At 42.7% G+C, this 16,622-nt stretch overlaps 1 protein-coding gene across 7 annotated transcripts in view; it reads left to right on the top strand.

The window, feature by feature from the left end:
• Window positions 1–16,622, top strand: part of LOC147029519 (uncharacterized) — a 79,377-nt gene that overhangs the window by 29,692 nt on the left and 33,063 nt on the right. For 5 of the 7 annotated variants that reach the window (XM_085872599.1, XM_085872600.1, XM_085872601.1 and 2 more), the window contains 4 exons: window positions 1,248–1,362; window positions 1,591–1,647; window positions 11,091–11,156; window positions 11,324–11,401. In XM_085872599.1, coding sequence (XP_085728725.1) covers window positions 1,248–1,362; window positions 1,591–1,647; window positions 11,091–11,156; window positions 11,324–11,401 — 316 coding nt within the window. The remainder of the gene's footprint in view (window positions 1–1,247; window positions 1,363–1,590; window positions 1,648–11,090; window positions 11,157–11,323; window positions 11,402–16,622) is intronic. The other 2 variants (XM_085872602.1, XM_085872597.1) reach the window with 1 other exon arrangement.

Genomic DNA, 16,622 nt, shown 5'->3' with positions numbered 1-16,622 from the left:
ACGGAGGCCCCTGGAGTGCCGGCAGAAAGTGGACGCAGCGACGCGCTGTTCTGGCACATGCTCCCATACCTGACTTGACCCTGTAAAGGAACTCCTATTTACTCATTGTAAAGGAACTCCTATTTACTCATTGTAAAGGAACTCCTATTTACTTAAAATGTAAAGGAACTCCGATTTACTCATATTGTAAAGGAACTCCTATTTACTCATAGTGTAATGAACTCATATTGGAAAGACCTTATATTTATTCAAATAGTAAAGGAACTTGCATTTACTTGTATTGCAAAGGAACTCACTTTACTCATGTTGTAAAGGAATGTCATATGTACTAGACTTGTTTGATGTAATAGTTATCGTGTCTGCTCCGAGTCTGGGAGGTTGGTGGTTTGAACCCTGACCGTATCATACCAAAGACCTCAAACATGGGATGTGCTGCTTCCTTGCTTGATGCTCAACATTTTAACAATCGACAGAGCACAGACAAGCAACCATTGTGTAGACTTGATGGGTCTCATGGCCCCCTCTTGCACCAAAGTGCCAAAGGAGGGAACTCATATTTATTGAACCCCAACAAAAGTGCATCATTTCAATGAAATGAGAATGGGCTGCCAATTCCATCAGTTTTGTTTAAAAATTCTATCATTGCAAAGCAACTTGCTGACATTACCTCTGCCACCGAAGGTGGATGGAGATTATGTTTTCACCCCTGTCTGTCTGTCTGTCTGTCTGTCTGTCTGTGAGCATGATATTCCAAAAAGTTGCGTACGGATTTTGACGAACTTTGGTGGACAAGTAAGGTGTGAGACGAGGAGGAATCTATTCGTTTTTGGTGAAGATCCGGATCCAGATACGATATTTAAAATTTTTTTTTAAAGTGATCGATTCATCACCATTGAGAGATGGGATCAAAAACGATGTTTGGCATGATGTTCCAAAAAGTTGATGAGTTGTGAAAAAACTTGGTGGATGAGTTGGGTAGTTGACAAGAACAAGCCGATTCGATTTGAAGGTCCGGATGCAGATTCGCCCTGTCAGTGGAATCCAAAACGTGGACTGTTCAGCGCGGCGGAGGTATGTTCTCTACCGAGTGCCATTCTATTTCGTTAGCCATGAAATCAGTTGCGAACACGACAGGTAACAAAAGTTATGTGGGATCCTTCTTGGGATGTCAAAGCTGAGAGGAATTGGGAAAGTAATTTTCAACTTGCAGCAAGGCTAACTGATGCATGTTTATCATATTTATCAAGCAGAAAATGATGGAAATCAAGAGCAAGGCAAAGTTGAGGTGGAGAGATTGTTGCGGCCTTCTCATATTCTGGACATGTTGTCAAGTGGCGTTCACAGAATACGCAGATCACAGAGGTAAAAGGAGATTCTGTATAAAGTTTGTCTCATTTTCTGATGTCATCTAATGACTTAACAATATTAATATTAAACGGTTCACAAAATTATATGGCATTGCAAAGTAAGTTTAATGAACCTCTGAGGTCATTTAGGCTTGCTGAATCATCGATTTCATCAGTGACTGTTTGTGCTGGGCAGTCGGGCCTGCAACATGTCAACTTTGACTCGGAGCCTTGTCTTTTCTAGAGCCGACAGATTCAGAGATTCAACATAAATGTGGCTTTTCTCTTCGCCGAATAAATGGTGAGTTTGTACATTCAGTATTTGTATCAAAAACATGCATGCTGCTATAATTATACAACAATAATATTCCTCTTCTGCTTTTTCTTTCGTACGTAGCAAAAGGCTGTGGGGTAGCATCATTGGCCGATCATTCTTACAAAACAGATGCAGTGTGATGGATGTTTCCTTCGTTTTTTTTAACGACCCCAAACTTAACAAGTGTGGTCGCTAATATATAAGAAAGCCTTGTGCTTGAAACTTTGAGCTGAGAACGACCACCCATGGCCAAACGGTCCTGAAATGCGGTAGCAATCTCCTCGTCCACGGAGTCTTGGCATTTTGAGTAAACCTGCTTCGGTGATCCACCTTCATCCTGTTGCACATGTTTCATTCATTAATTTCATGTGCAGCCCGCGGCTGCTGGTTTTATCATTGCTGGGATCGAGGCTGTGCCGCTGATGCAGTGCCTCATGTAGAGAATGGCAGGAACATTGTAATTTTGTTCAGAGTGCAGGTGAAAGCTCACATAGTCTTCGACAAGGACGCCATGGGATCTTTAACATCCACCAACTAATTCCGGGAGATGGGAAGCCCAGTTGACCGTCCATCCGAGGGACGGTACACATTGATGAATCGTCCTGCCTGTGAAACACCGGGATGACAGTTTCCAACCCAGGCGAGACAGCTTCGAGGCGAGTGTGCATCCCTCTCGGCCATCACTCAGCCCAATAATAATAATTATTAGCTCACCTGGATCAGGAGCAACAGTCATTCAAACCCCACCAAAGCAGACACCTGAGACCCGAATTTTTGTTTTTTTATGCCATGAACAACTTTGGTACATCACAGGTGATGAAGCTTGTGGTCCAGTTTCATCGAAATCATGTATGGTTTTAGAGAAGAGAACAAATACTTACTTTGGGTCAACCCCCCCTCTCCCCCGCCGCCCCCACACCCATATACCCCCTTAATCAGCGCAGATTTTGATGCAATTAATAAACCTTCGTTCGGCATCAGATATGAAACTTGTGGCTAAGTTTCATCAAAATTATTTGTTTGGTTCAAGCAATAATGACGAAAGTGTTTACAAATTGACTCACTGACTCACTGACTCACTCATCTATGGACACTGTTCAATCGCATCATGTCACCGGACTAAAGTCCATTTGAGCTAAAAATGAAAGCAAAATCATTGTTGCTCAACACCAAGTAATCAATACTTATCTCCAGATGCACTAATTATTACTATTATTGGTATTATTATTATTATTATTATATCTGTTCTTCGCCTGGGTAAACCTTGTTACCCTCACCGAAGAGGAGAGGGTATTACATTTGTGTCTCTTTGTTTGTCCGCACAAAACTTGTGTTTTTCTCTGCAACTAGTGGGGCAACTTAGCTAAATATAGCATAACAATTGTGCATTTTGTGAGGAAAGTACCAAATTTGGCACACTAGTAGCCTAACCTATTATGAACAGATTTGGATATTGGGCCATCTCAAATTCAGCCGCTGATGGCTGTGGCAGCCATTTTCCACTGCCATCAAAAAATTTGAGACGGCCCAATATCCAAATCTGTTCATAATATGATAGGCGACCTGTGTGCCAAATTTGGTGCTTTCCTCACAAAATGCACAATTGTTATGCTAAGTTGCCCCACTAAACCGCTTGTTGCATTGAGACAAAATTTTTATTATAGGAGCGACTACTCATGCAGAATGTTTTATTGATAATTATGACATCATAGGTCACGTGGTGTGGCAGTCATGTTGGAGAAATGGAAAAACTTTGGACCTCTGTATTTATGAAACCACACCAAGGAAAAAATTTAAACTTGGCACATGGCAAGTACTCCTCATGGGGAATGTGTGATTGTTTTTTTGATGTCATCATAGGCGTCTTCATTATGACGTCATAATTGCATATGTAGAACGCTACATGTGATCAGTGAAAATTTTTGAGGGTCATCTTTGGATAAAATGGTCCACAGAAAAAAAAAATTCATAACGTCATTGGTCACGTGATTTGGTCGCCATATTGTTTTTGTTTTTTTTAAACCTTCAAAAATTTTCTTCTCTGAAGTGGCTGAACAGATCGAGGAGAAACTCTACACCTATGACCGCCTCTCCATGAGGAACAAATGGTTCACACATATGATGTCATAAGTCACATGATTTGGCATCCATATTGAATTTATCCTAAAACCTATTAAAAAGGGGACAGATCAAGGGGAAACGTCACACAAGTGTTCCCCAAGCCTTGGGGATGCCAGGGTATTCATGAATTTATGTCACATGGGCTGGCAACCATATTGGCTTGAGTGAAAATCTTTAAAAAAAAATTTATTTCTCTTGAACCGCTTAATCAATCAACATGAAACTTTACAATTATGATCTAGTAATGATGGGAAATATATTTTTTAAATTTCAACCTGATTGGACACAGTCGAGCAGCCAGAATTATTTAATTTTTTGATCTGGGTTATTTTTGATATTGTTTGTTTGTTTGTTTTGAATAACGCTCACTTGGCTGTGCCTTTATGGGTTTGAGGGTAGAGGCGTAGCAGCTGAAATGAGAATCCTATCCAGGTTCCTCCTGATGACTTCATCTTTGCTTTTGGCTTGTTTGGGTTCCTTCTGATTACTCCAATGCAGGACTATACCTATTTAGTCTCCCATTTGATTTGAATTGAATTTACTTTAATCCCATTCTAAATTCAATTTAATAATAATAAAAAACGTCATGGGTCAGGTGTCCGATCAAAGTGGGGTTGCAACAAAGCGGGACGTCTTGGTACCTGGTCATCGCTGCCAGCAATTATAAAGTGGCAGTTCTAGTTATGTCTCTAATTACATAACACACCACTACACAAACACCACACAAAGAAGTCCTGGTGAGGGTTTGCAATCTCCGATTGCTCTTTTTCTTGTTTTAAATAGAATAGGAAAGTCAAAAGCTGGTGAAGAGTGGAATATTTAAATTTGTGTATCACGATGACAGCTAGAATGGCACTCAGTGGAGCGCATACCTCCGCCATGTAATGCCTGATCCACGAGAGCATATCGGGCCCAATACATTTTTGAAATATCATGCCTCTTTCGTTTTTGGCCCTATCTCTCAATGGTGACGAATTACTTAAAAAATTAAATTGGGATCTTCACCAAAATATAATCAAGTCCTCCTTGCCGCACACCCAATATGTCTACAAAGTTTTGTCCGAATCCGTCCACAACTTTTTGAGATATCCTGCTATATATATCGGTTTAGCCCTATCTCTCAATGGTGAAGAATCACTTAATTATCAGATCCAGATTCCGATCTTCACCGAAATTTAATATATTCTTTATTGTCACACACCCAACGTGTTCACCAAGTTTCATCCGAATCCGTCTTCAACTTTTTGAGATATGGTGCTATATATCGTTTTTGGCCCTATCTCGCAATGGTGAAGAATCACTGAAAAAATTATAGGATCTGGATCAAGTTCATCCTTGTCACACACCCAACCTGTGTACAAAATTTCATCTGGATCCGTCTACAACTTTTTGAGATATCCTGCACACAAACAAACAAACAAACAAACAAGAAGACGTCATGCAGAGCACGATACTTGCAAAATCCATAAAACAAATTTGACCTCAAAAATAATTGGTGGTTGAATTCAATGACCAAATATGCAACTACTCTTCACATTTCAAGTCAATCGGATGAAAGTTGACAATTTTAGAAAGACGGCCTATGTTAATCCTTTGGTCGATGTTGACCTCAAAAAGAATTGGTAAGTTGAATTCAGTTACCTGAAATATAAACCCTCTTCAAATTTCAAGTCAATGGGTTGAAAATTGAAGATTTTAAAAATACCACCTTAGTTGTTGACCTTGGCCTATGTTGACCGCTTGGTCCATGTTGACATCAAAAATAATTTGCTGATTGAATTAAGTGACCTGAAATATAAATCCTCTTCAAATTTCAAGTCAATCGGATAAAATTTAAGTACTTTAGAAACACCACCGTAGTTATTAACCTTTGGCCTATGTTGACCTTTTGACATTTTGACCTCAAAAACATTAGGCTTCTTCCTTATGACAAACTCTACCATGTGGTGAAGTTTCGTGAAGATCAGTTTAAAATTGTGACCTGTAGGTGACAGACAGACAGACAGACAGACAAACAGACAGAATAACAAAATCGACTCTGCAATATACTTGAAAAATCTAAGATTTTGCAAGTAACAAACAAACAGAAAGGGGTGAAAACATAACGTCCTTCACCCTCGGTGGTGGAGGTAATAACTGACTGAACTGTGACCTGAGGTTGAAGTGCAACTGACTGGGTCTCACTGAAGAACGTCCTGGTAAACAATATTGCGAGTTTTCTTTTCATTACAATGTATAAAAAGTCCTTTGGGGTTTCCTACTCTGCTTTCCACTGCATATGGACAGCTTATCATGTGTGAATGTGAGCTCTTAAAGACTTAGGCCAACAATCTTGAAGTTTTGTCCTTGGGTCTTGGTGATGGTCATACCGAAGCAGACTCTGACTGGAAACTGAATTCACCGAAAGTCAAAAGGCAAGCCTACGTCTCATTGGATGATTGGTCTCCTTGGAATCATGGCTTGCTCTCCCTTGTTTTTGTCCTTTGCCGAAGATGACATTTAGGCATTAAGGCAGCAAGTGTTTGATGATTACTTGAGTTCCGTTGCAAAGCTTTTGTGGGTCTTGGGTGCATAAGAACATCACTGGCACTCCTATTTTCATAAGGAGATGGTGAGGTGGCATGCATGAGAGCTCCAGGCTATTCGGGAACTCTGTGGGATAAGTAATTGCTTCATCGTCACTCATGGCTTTCCTCACTGATTTGTAAGAATTGGCCTCCCCTGTGAAGCTTTGTATAAATTCCTAGATTATTGTTTTTGCCAATTCATTGTTTAGAGAAAGGATTGCATGCTCACACAGCCACTCCATGTCTTTGTAGTGTTGCACTACACCCTCGACTACAGATCTTTGGCTGAAGATGTCATGGTCCCCAATTTCTGTGGGATATTGATGAAATATCCGTCACTCACATGAGGCACCTGGCCATCCCCAATCCTCAACAGCAGCTTTGCAAATTGACCTGCATCGTGATTACCTCGAAGGAAAGATCACATGTTTGTTGTCAGACGAAGAGTTTTAATATGCTTCGAAAGATGTGAAGATTTGAGGCAAGCGTCAATCTCATTGACGTTCATGCCACCGTGCACAATAGGAAGAGTTTGGCAGAAATCTGACAACACCAACAAAATCCCACCCATGAGGTCACTGTTCTTGAGAATGTCTTTCAGCATTCAGTTGAGAGCTTCCACTGCCAGTCAATGTGACATTGTAGCTTCATCTCAGAAGATGAGTTTATACTCAATGAGGAGCAATGCTAAAGCCAAACCACATTTTGTGGCACAAATTGGCTTTGTGCTTGTCAGGTTGAGTGGGATCTTAAATGTAAAATAGGCTGTTCATCTGCCTTTAAAGCTGGGCAGCAATCCCACTGCTTGCAGCTGCCAATGTGCATGACCACTGCAATGAACCTTTGCAAGAATGAACGTTATGAGAAATGTCTTCCCTGTGTCTCTGGGAGCATCTCTGAAGATCAATCCTCCTACCCCAGAATTAATGTGCCATCACCCTGTTGTGAAAAACATTTGGTTGTCTAAGTTGTGGCTCTTTTCATTCAACGTGATTAAGAAGTGCGACCCAGTTAAAATACTTCTCTCAGACAATTTATCTCACTAATCTCTTGTCATTCTGATGTTACTCTGGAATTGGCAATCCACACACCTCCAGCGTCTGGCCTCCCGTTAGCTACACAGTGTCTGATACATGCACAAGTGCCACATTGAAGATGTGGTAGTTGTAAGCCATGCCTGGCCCTGAACCAATTTTTGTTTGTTGAGTTTTCCTCTGACAATGATCATCTCTCTCATATATATATATATATATATATATATATATATATATATATATATATATATATATATATATATATATATATATATATATATATATATATATATATATATATATATATTGTTACGGATCTAGAAACCATTTGCATTCAACATACAGATGTCCCAAAAGTCAGTTATGCTGTGAAGTATGTGTGTAGTCAGATCCCTTTCCTTTTGTCTCGTGGAAGAATCAAAGGCATGCGTTTTCTTTTCTTTTTCGTTAGGTTATTAAATCTTTACATCCAACAACCATTCCATTACCCATCACGATCCACTCCCCACCCGCTGTCTGCAAGCACTCGGACTTGCCAAGGCAAGGTCTTGCAGCCATTCCTTGCCGCTTCCACCAACGTTCCTTCCACAAACGTTGTAACTCTTGCACGACGGCCTGTGAAACATTGATACTGTTACTCGGCAAGTATGAACCCACGTGGAAGACTGGCTGGGGTTTCCGGGCAGGGGCCGTTGCAGTGTTGATACTGTTACTCATCGAGTGTGGCCCCTCATGGAGGAATGGCTGGGGTTTCTCGGCAGGGGCCAAGGCCCCGCCCCGGAAAGGTGGGCCGTAGGACCTCTCCAATCGGAGGTGGACAGCGAGGTGTGTTCACCAAGGCCCCTCCCTGCTGAGGGAGGTCCATAAATTCCCAAGCACTCTCTGAGGTGGGTGGTCTTTTTGAAGTCTTGAATGGTCTTTTTGAGGTCTTGGAGAGTCTTTTGGGGGTTTTGGAGAGTCTTTTAAAAGTTCTTTTAAAGAGATTTTGTTGGGCATCGAGGTGGCGAACATGTCTCTGCTGGCACTCTACGAGGAAGGGAAGAGTGACTCCGACCCCCCTCCCTGGACCCCGGCCATTCACCACCCGAGCTCCACCACGAACCTCGAGTCCCACACGTGCGACCGGGGACCAAAGCAGCGACCATTGTCAGGTGCCGCATCGCGGAGCATGCTCTTCCTCGGACATTCAGGTACACCACCAAACTCTGGCCCCCAGCTTGTCTTTCTCCACGGCTGTGAGGGTCCAATAAAGACTCTGGCTTTCTTTTCATTTTGTGTGTGTGTCTGCGTGTGGGCCCGTCTTTAAGTAGAACTGAATAAGTGTTTTTGGATCATTGTAAATATTCCTTGTTTGCATATTCGTGTTAAGTCTTGCTTTGTTTCTTCATTTACTGCAAATAAAACTTGTTAGAAATGTTCCCAGTCCGTTTCCGTCCCTTCTTGAATTGGTCCAGCATGGTTCGGATCTGAGCTTAGGCGGGGTTTTATCCTCGATAATCCGTTCATTCCAGCCAGCACAGCTTTGGCAGTTTCCGCTCGGCTGCACTCGAACCGGAGTTGGTAGTCGGTAGTTGGAACCCTACCGCAGTTGGTCGAGTGACCCGATTCGAGCAAGACGTGCCGAGGGCGTGGTTTACCCGGTAGTCGAAATCGCGAAGTTAATTAGGTAAATTGGTAATGGACAAATAGGCCCTACGCTACGCGGTTGAGATATTGGCAACCACGGTCGGTTAAACGACCCGCTGACTCGCGGAATTATCCGAGTGACGGCCTACAATTCCGGGGAGTTTGGTGGGAGACGACGCAAGCTTTCCCCACCTAGTAATCGTTCTCGCGTGTGTGTGTGTGTGTGTATGTGTTAGTTGCGGTTCTGTAAAACCACATGCCACCAAGGCAATGGCACACAACATGCAGTGATCCCAAGGCAGTTATTTTAATAGTTTCTGTCTTCGTTCGTCCCTTCCACATGTCGAGTGGGTGAAAGGGGAAAGATGTGTTATGTGGGACTCTTGTAGTTAGATCTTTTCTATCTCGTATAGCTTCACTTTCACCTTTTTCCTTTCCGTTGCGGTTACACGAACCATGCAAGCAAAGAAGAATGAGCAACACGCTACGAGCATCTCCAGTGTGTTAGGGCTACGAGCGTCTCCAGCGTGTTAGTGTTAGCGCTACAAGCGTCTCCAGCATACTAGTGTTAGCGCTACGAGCGTCTCCAGCACACTAGTGTTAGCGCTACGAGCGTCCCCAGCGTGTTGCGCTATGAGCGTCTCCAGCGTGTTGCACTATGAGCGCCTCCAGCGTGTTAGTGTTAGCGCTACGAGCATCTCCTGCGTGTTCGTGTTAGCGCTACGAGCGTCTCCAGCATGCTAGTGTTTGTGCTACGAGCGTCTCCAGCGTGTTCGCGCTCCGAGCGTCTCCAGCGTGTTCGCGCTCCGAGCGTCTCCAGCGTGTTCGCGCTCCGAGCGTCTCCAGCGTGTTCGCGCTCCGAGCGTCTCCAGCGTGTTCGCGCTCCGAGCGTCTCCTGCCGACAATGCACGGAATATCTTTCCTTTGGAGTTTGCGCGCCCATTCTCCTTTCAAATGTGTGTGCCAATTCCCAACCGCCACCTCACTTCAGACTTCATCCTGCTCATCAAACCTTACCATGTTCACCACAACCCCTTCATACAACTGGGTAAAATATCCCCACAACAACCCATGGGTTAGGTTAGGATGTGTGTGTTTGATTGACCATGTGCTTCAGCCTTTGGGCTGAGGGGCATGTGTATGCCAAGGGGACAGTCTTGTTGGATTGTGTGCTTTGGTCATGGGGTCAAGGTGCACATTGCAAGCTGTTTGAATGTTTTTTTTATTTTTTTTTTAACCTTTTTTTCTTGATTAACAAAGGCACCTCCATCAGTGGTAAATAAGCCCCAAATCTGGATAGGCAGTTCCCTTTGATGTTTTACTGATGTTGACCATGTAATCCTTGTCTGTTTGCCAGAGTCACCGGGCTGAGGCTTCCAGATTGGAGTTGACACTTCGGTGTTTGACTTTATGTCCATTGGAGATTGGGAGAGTGCTTATCACGCTCCACATATTTCGATTTACCCGCCAATTGCATCACGTGCCTTTTGGTTGAATGGTTTGCATTAGTGGGAACAATTGTCTGGGTGGCAGATGGATGGTTGTTGTTTGTGGATTATGTGGTTTTACTGTGTGAGACAATCTGCGGTGATGCTCACCATTACAGTCAGGAGGTGTGTCTGATGTTTAAACGACGAATCTGGTCATCATTGATTAGATATTTATCAGTATGCCATCCTGATGAGGGCAAATGGCCTGAAATCTGGATAGGTGGCTCCGTTTGATGTTTAACTGATGTTGATCATGTAATCCTTGTCTGATTGCCAGTCACCAGGCTGAGGCCTCCTGGTTGGAGGTGATGCTATGGTGTCGGGGTATGTCCAATGGAGATCGGGAGAGTGCTCATCACACTCCACATGTTTCGATATACAAGTTTTTGTACAATGAAAAGCATTATGAACCAACAATATATTTCTTGGAAATTCAGAGATGGTTCATCGATGTTTGATCAGACATCATTTAGAAATGGCTGCTTTGGCAGTGACTGATCAGGTTTGTCCTAAACCTGAAATTGATCATTTATTTTTGCAAGTCTTAATAAATGATAAAATTATGAATATAATGTGTATTTTTTCCCCAGATTGCAGATATCAAGGCTGTATGAAAGCATCAACTGTCTGTGCAACCAGTCAAGAGAATCTCGTAGGTGGGTGACCCATGTGTTAAGAACATGCTTCAAGACATCACTTCCACTATATGATTTACTTTTCGGTGTAATGCTTCATCTTGCTTTCAAACCCTCTTGTTCTTAAAGGTGTACATTCAAAGAGAATTTTTTTCTCAAACTATTGTAAATCCCCTTTGTCTCTGCAGCCTGCCAATATGATGTCTGCCTACGGTCCAAGCTTGAGTGTGATAAACCCGTGCTCGACCGGCTGTCACCTGTCGCAGGTCGATTTAACTCTCTCAAATCTGTAAAATATCAAGCAAGCCCTCAGATTCTAGATTTTCATTCATTTTTGTTGTATCATTCTTTTGCAAGCTTTATATAATTGTTCGCTAAATAGCATTCTGGGGTACAACCAAAATAATACTGCTTTATGTGGCATCATATTTAGCACTAGAGAGTTCATAGAAGACAATACTCCACACAGTGTTGAGGTATATACTTCAATTTTAGCAAAATAGTGATTTTAACACATGATTGCTGATGATGAGTCTACTTTTAGTGCTGGGTATACCAGATTCTGCCACAACGAGTTTTCTTGTTGAAAAGATTACTCTATTGTATTGTAAACAGAACATGCTACCATGTCTGATAACGCAACAAACAATCTGCTGGCAGTTCAGTGAATATAAATCCTTGTAATAATCATGATCATTATCAGTCTCCATGAGATGTTTTGCCATTTCATCTATATTCATAAGTGCCATTTTGAAGGGTGACAAGTATCAAAAAAGAAAAAAACATGTGGTACTCAGCACACGATCTACCATTAGCAATGACGTTGTACCAACATCAACTCGCTGCTAAAAAAAAAAAGTCCTACCAATTAGTACATGCCTGACATATGGAATGCCAGTCCGCTACCGGTCACAATGAATAAGAAGAAATCCTATAACCCACTTGTGTTTGAGTCTATTCGGCAAAATAAAAGTAAAACCTATTTTCATTTTTTGATATCTTTTGTAGACTAGAAACCAATAAAGGCACCTAGGAAAACAAACCAGAGATAAAAATTAGTTTGCTTCAACGAACACCTGAAAAGATACCTGAACCAAAATTAAGAAGAACCTTTCTAACCCACCAAGTTTCATTCATTTCTAGGCTTTGCCTGTTTCATATTAAAATTCAAATTTCATCTTCCTAGCTCAAAGGATGGCTGAGATATTGTCCAGACAAACAAGAGAGAAAAAAATTCATTGATTAATCAATCAATTAAAAATACCCTTTTTAGCCAAATAACTTGTTCACCGTCATGTCCAAATATTAGATTATTATTTATTTATTTTAATTATGCAATTAATCAATCAATAATTGTACACTGCTCCCTCCCAATTCCGTCTCTATGTCCTGCAAGGCGGAATCGCCGGGCGCTGAAGGCACCCCGACGATGTCGCGCGCTGGAGGATTTGTTATTTATTTATTTGGCATGGGGGTGGTGCACTTTTAATTTACCTGTACTTGTTTTCCTTTGTTTTTAATTACCCCAATGGCAAGGAAATGATGCATCTCCACACATACCGATTTAGCCACGTAATAATTTCAAAACAAATAATAAATAAACACGGACACAAGATTAATAATAAACAAATAAATACAAGCAAGTGAAGCCTACCCAACCCTGCCCTTTCCCTTGCCCACTCCCACTCTCAAAGGCACAATTTCTGAACAGGCCTTGTTGCAAGCCAACACCATGTACATGTGAACCACATAACCTTATCTACAAGAGCAAGCCTTAGTAACACACAAAGGCGAGGGAAGAAAGATGGGAGCAACTGAATAAAACAAGTGCTAAGGGGTCCATGTACTATGCCCACACTGTTCTCAAAACAACAAACACAACTAATCCCTACCCCCTTCCCCCCCAAAAAAACTATCTTTGACAAGTCTAGTCACAATCAATTAAATAAGTTACCCTTCCCCCTATTCCAAATCCCCCTCTCTTAAATCTCAAAATCTATAAAAGCTGACAACTTGGGGCCTACACTATCCTTATCAAGTTTGGTGGCAATCATGCGACCTCACTCGAGCCATTACAGGGATCTCCCCTCCCCCTATTCCAATTACCTCAAATTAAAAAAATCTATAAAAGCTAATCACTTTCCAGTAATGATTTTTCATCGTAGATTCCTCATGGGGCCTCCATTATGTAAACCATGTTTGGGAGTACTGCAGACCGTATAGAGAACACCCCCTTCCCCCTCCACACTTCCCCCCTTAAATTTCTGCCACTTTTATTCCCCATTGCCTCCTATTATGTGTGCTAAATTTTGGGGGTGGTCACATAAGCTGTTTGATAGATCACATAAGCTGCCTCTCCCCAAGCCCCCCCCCCCAAACAACAAAATCGCTACTCCCCCACACCACTATGACACTCCCCATGGGGTCCCCATTACGTCTGCCAAGTTTGCTGGCACTACAATGTTGCGTTCTCAAGATCTACAAGATATAAGGAAATAGACAGACAAACACAAAAATGGAGTGTGACAATAAGGGCAGCTTTACGTTTGTGTCAACTTTGCTTGATGCCAAACTGGTTAGTAAACGCAATGCACCGCATGTGGAGCAAAAGCAAGGGATAGATAAAATAATGGGAGAGAGGGAGTGTGTGTGCGTGTGCGTGTGCGTGTATGGGGGAGGGTGACAATACCTGGCTTGCATATTGGTTGAGGCATGATGCAGATTGAGGTAAGAAGTGTTACAACAAGTACACCAATCACCAACTCTCCTGCTTTGGAAAATGACGAGTAATGTAGCTTTTGCTACATGGGAAAAATGGGAACAGTGGGATTGAAGAGAGTGTGGGAGTTTGTTCCAGAGGTGGGGAAAAAGGAGGAATGAAAGAGAGAAGGTGAGCAGTGATTCTTGATTCTGTTAGTTTCACCAGAAGGGGGTTGCTGGCGGACCTTGAGCGACATGCGGAAATATGGGGGGAACAGATCACAGACAGAGCAGGGGTGGGGGTGCGGGGAGGGTGGAGTGAGGCTGGAGAGGAGACAGTAGAAGACAGAAAGACCATTAACCTGCCTGTGGTGAGAGGGTGAGAGACCCAAAGACTGAGCCTCATCGCAGGAGATACTAATGATACTAAATACCTTGGTTTCTACAGCGTGAAGCCGAGAAAGGTGTGATGCGGGAGCACCAGGCCAGATGGGAGAGCAGTACTCCATCAGGCTGCAGATGAAAGCTTTGCATGTTGTCAGGAGCTCAGGTGGGCCGAGGAAGGACTTTGCACGACGGAGGATTCCCAGTCGGCGACCGGCTTTGGAGGCCAGGTTGGAAATGTGGCTTTCCCAGGAAAGATCATGGCAGATTGTGAGACCCAGAAGCTTGAATGAAAGGACTTCTTCCAGAGCTTTGTTGAGAAGGTAGATTGGCGGGGGGGGGGGGCGGATTTCAGATAGTAATTTCGGAGAGACATAGTGAGAATGTGAGATTTGTCAGGATTGAAAGACATGTTCCATGTGTTGGACCAGCTTGTCATTTTACTCAGATCTGCAGAGAGTGAAGAGGCTGCTGCTTGCCGATCTGAGGGATGACAGATTGTACGACAGAGGGTGGAATCATCAGCAAAGAGATAAAGAGGATTTTTCAGAGAGTTGGAGAGATCATTGATGAAACCCAGAAAAAGAACAGAGCCCAGGACGCTGCCTTGAGGGACTCCAACTGGGACAGGAAGAGGGGATGAGAGAACTCTATTTTGGGCCACATGTTGGCTGCGAAAGGAGAGGAAGTCTGCGAGCCATGAGTGGAGATGGCCTTGGATACCATAGGAAGAGAGTTCGGTGAGCAGGGCAGGGTGCCAGACCATATCGAAAGCTCATGATATGTCCAGGGATATGGCTCGGATCTCATGTCTGGCATTGAGTACCTCCATCTATTGTTGGAAGAGCATAAGCAGCTTGTCCAGGGTAGAGTGACCTGGTCTGAATCCAAATTGATGATCGGAAATCAGGCCATTGGAGAAGAGGAAGGATTTAATGTCTGAAGCGATGATGAATTCCATAACCTTGCTGATGATTGGGAGAAGGCTGATTTTTCTGTAATTGCAGAGATCTGTCTTTGCATCTTTTTATGCAGAGTGGTGATGTTTGCTAATTTCCAAGCAACTGGTAGATGACCTTGAGCAAATGAGAGGGTGAATAGAACGGAGAGAGGGTGAGCAAGAGCAGCAGAGCAGCTTTTTAGACCATGTGGGCTGATGCTGTCTGGACCGGTTACACAATCAGAGTCGAGGTTTGATAGCAAGCTCTCCACCTTGCCAGGGGAAAAGATGAAAACTTATTTAAAGGCTTCAATTATTCTCACCTTGTTGTGGGACTGGGAGATTTTTGGCTGGTCTTTCAAAAACCGCTGGCTAGACTTTACGTTAGACTGAAGGTGGCAGGGATTTATAAATTGTCCAGCGTGCTGATGATAACTCACCTACTCTTTACGTTTTTTTAATGTCCACCAAGTAATGATAGCAGATGGGATACCCTGTTTAACGTTCATCCGAGGAACGGCACACACATTGATGAATCACTCTGTCTGTGAAACACCGGGATGACAGTTTGTAGTTGGGCCAGAAATAAAACCCAGACGAGGCAGCTCAAAGCTAAGTGTACTACCTATGCACCATCTTGTCAGACTGCAGCAGTATGGAAATACATTTTGGAATATTTATTTCAACAATATGATAAAGAAAGATTTCACAATCACAGTTTTCACAGATTTTCACAATATGATCCAAGGTTTTACAAACCAATGAAATAAGTACACTTGAACTTGAACCTTATTCTGACTCGTTTTCTCATTCACTAGTCATTCAATGAGTGAACATAATGGTGATGCGTCATTTTCAAACATACGTGGGAGGCCACTTGATTGTAACCTACATCATCGACACTATTTTCCAAGTGCTATGAACCCAATTACTTAATCTTTCAATTTTGATGAGCTTTACATTGCTTGCTTAAATGATACTGCAATGGCTGACTGCATGCCTGACCTCTTGAGGAAGTCATGCTACTTCCTCTGCTCTGCGCCTACCGGTTTCAAGCTCCCCGAGCTCCTTTTCCACCAAGCGCCACCAGTTCAGTTCTCTCGAGGTCATCCAACCATCCTTCAACCTTCAGGCTTCCAGTGTATCGCTCTTTTGGTGATGTAGTTGTTTCCCACAAGCAGTACATGCCCAATCCATCTCCACCTCCTCCTTTTAATTTCCTTCATGATGTTTTTCCTTCCAGTCCATTCTACCTCCTCCTTGCTCACTCTAACCTCATATTATTTTAATCTAACTGAATTTATACAACCATTTACTGATACCATTTCATTGCTGGACAGGGAATATAGCTAGGGTTTAGTGCATAATGGCCTATTTTATTGAAATATTGTTGACTCTTTCACATCCATAACCTAAATTTGGATGGGAAAGTTGTCCTTTATATCCTTATATTTATCTTAGAC

Source organism: Eptatretus burgeri, chromosome 3 (assembly GCF_056783735.1).
Source record: "Eptatretus burgeri isolate ZD-2024b chromosome 3, Ebu_testis_v1, whole genome shotgun sequence".
NCBI classification, from domain to species: Eukaryota; Metazoa; Chordata; class Myxini; order Myxiniformes; family Myxinidae; genus Eptatretus; species Eptatretus burgeri.
The sequence above is the reverse complement of the archived record's forward strand: the minus strand, read 5'-3'. Positions and strand labels throughout refer to the sequence as shown.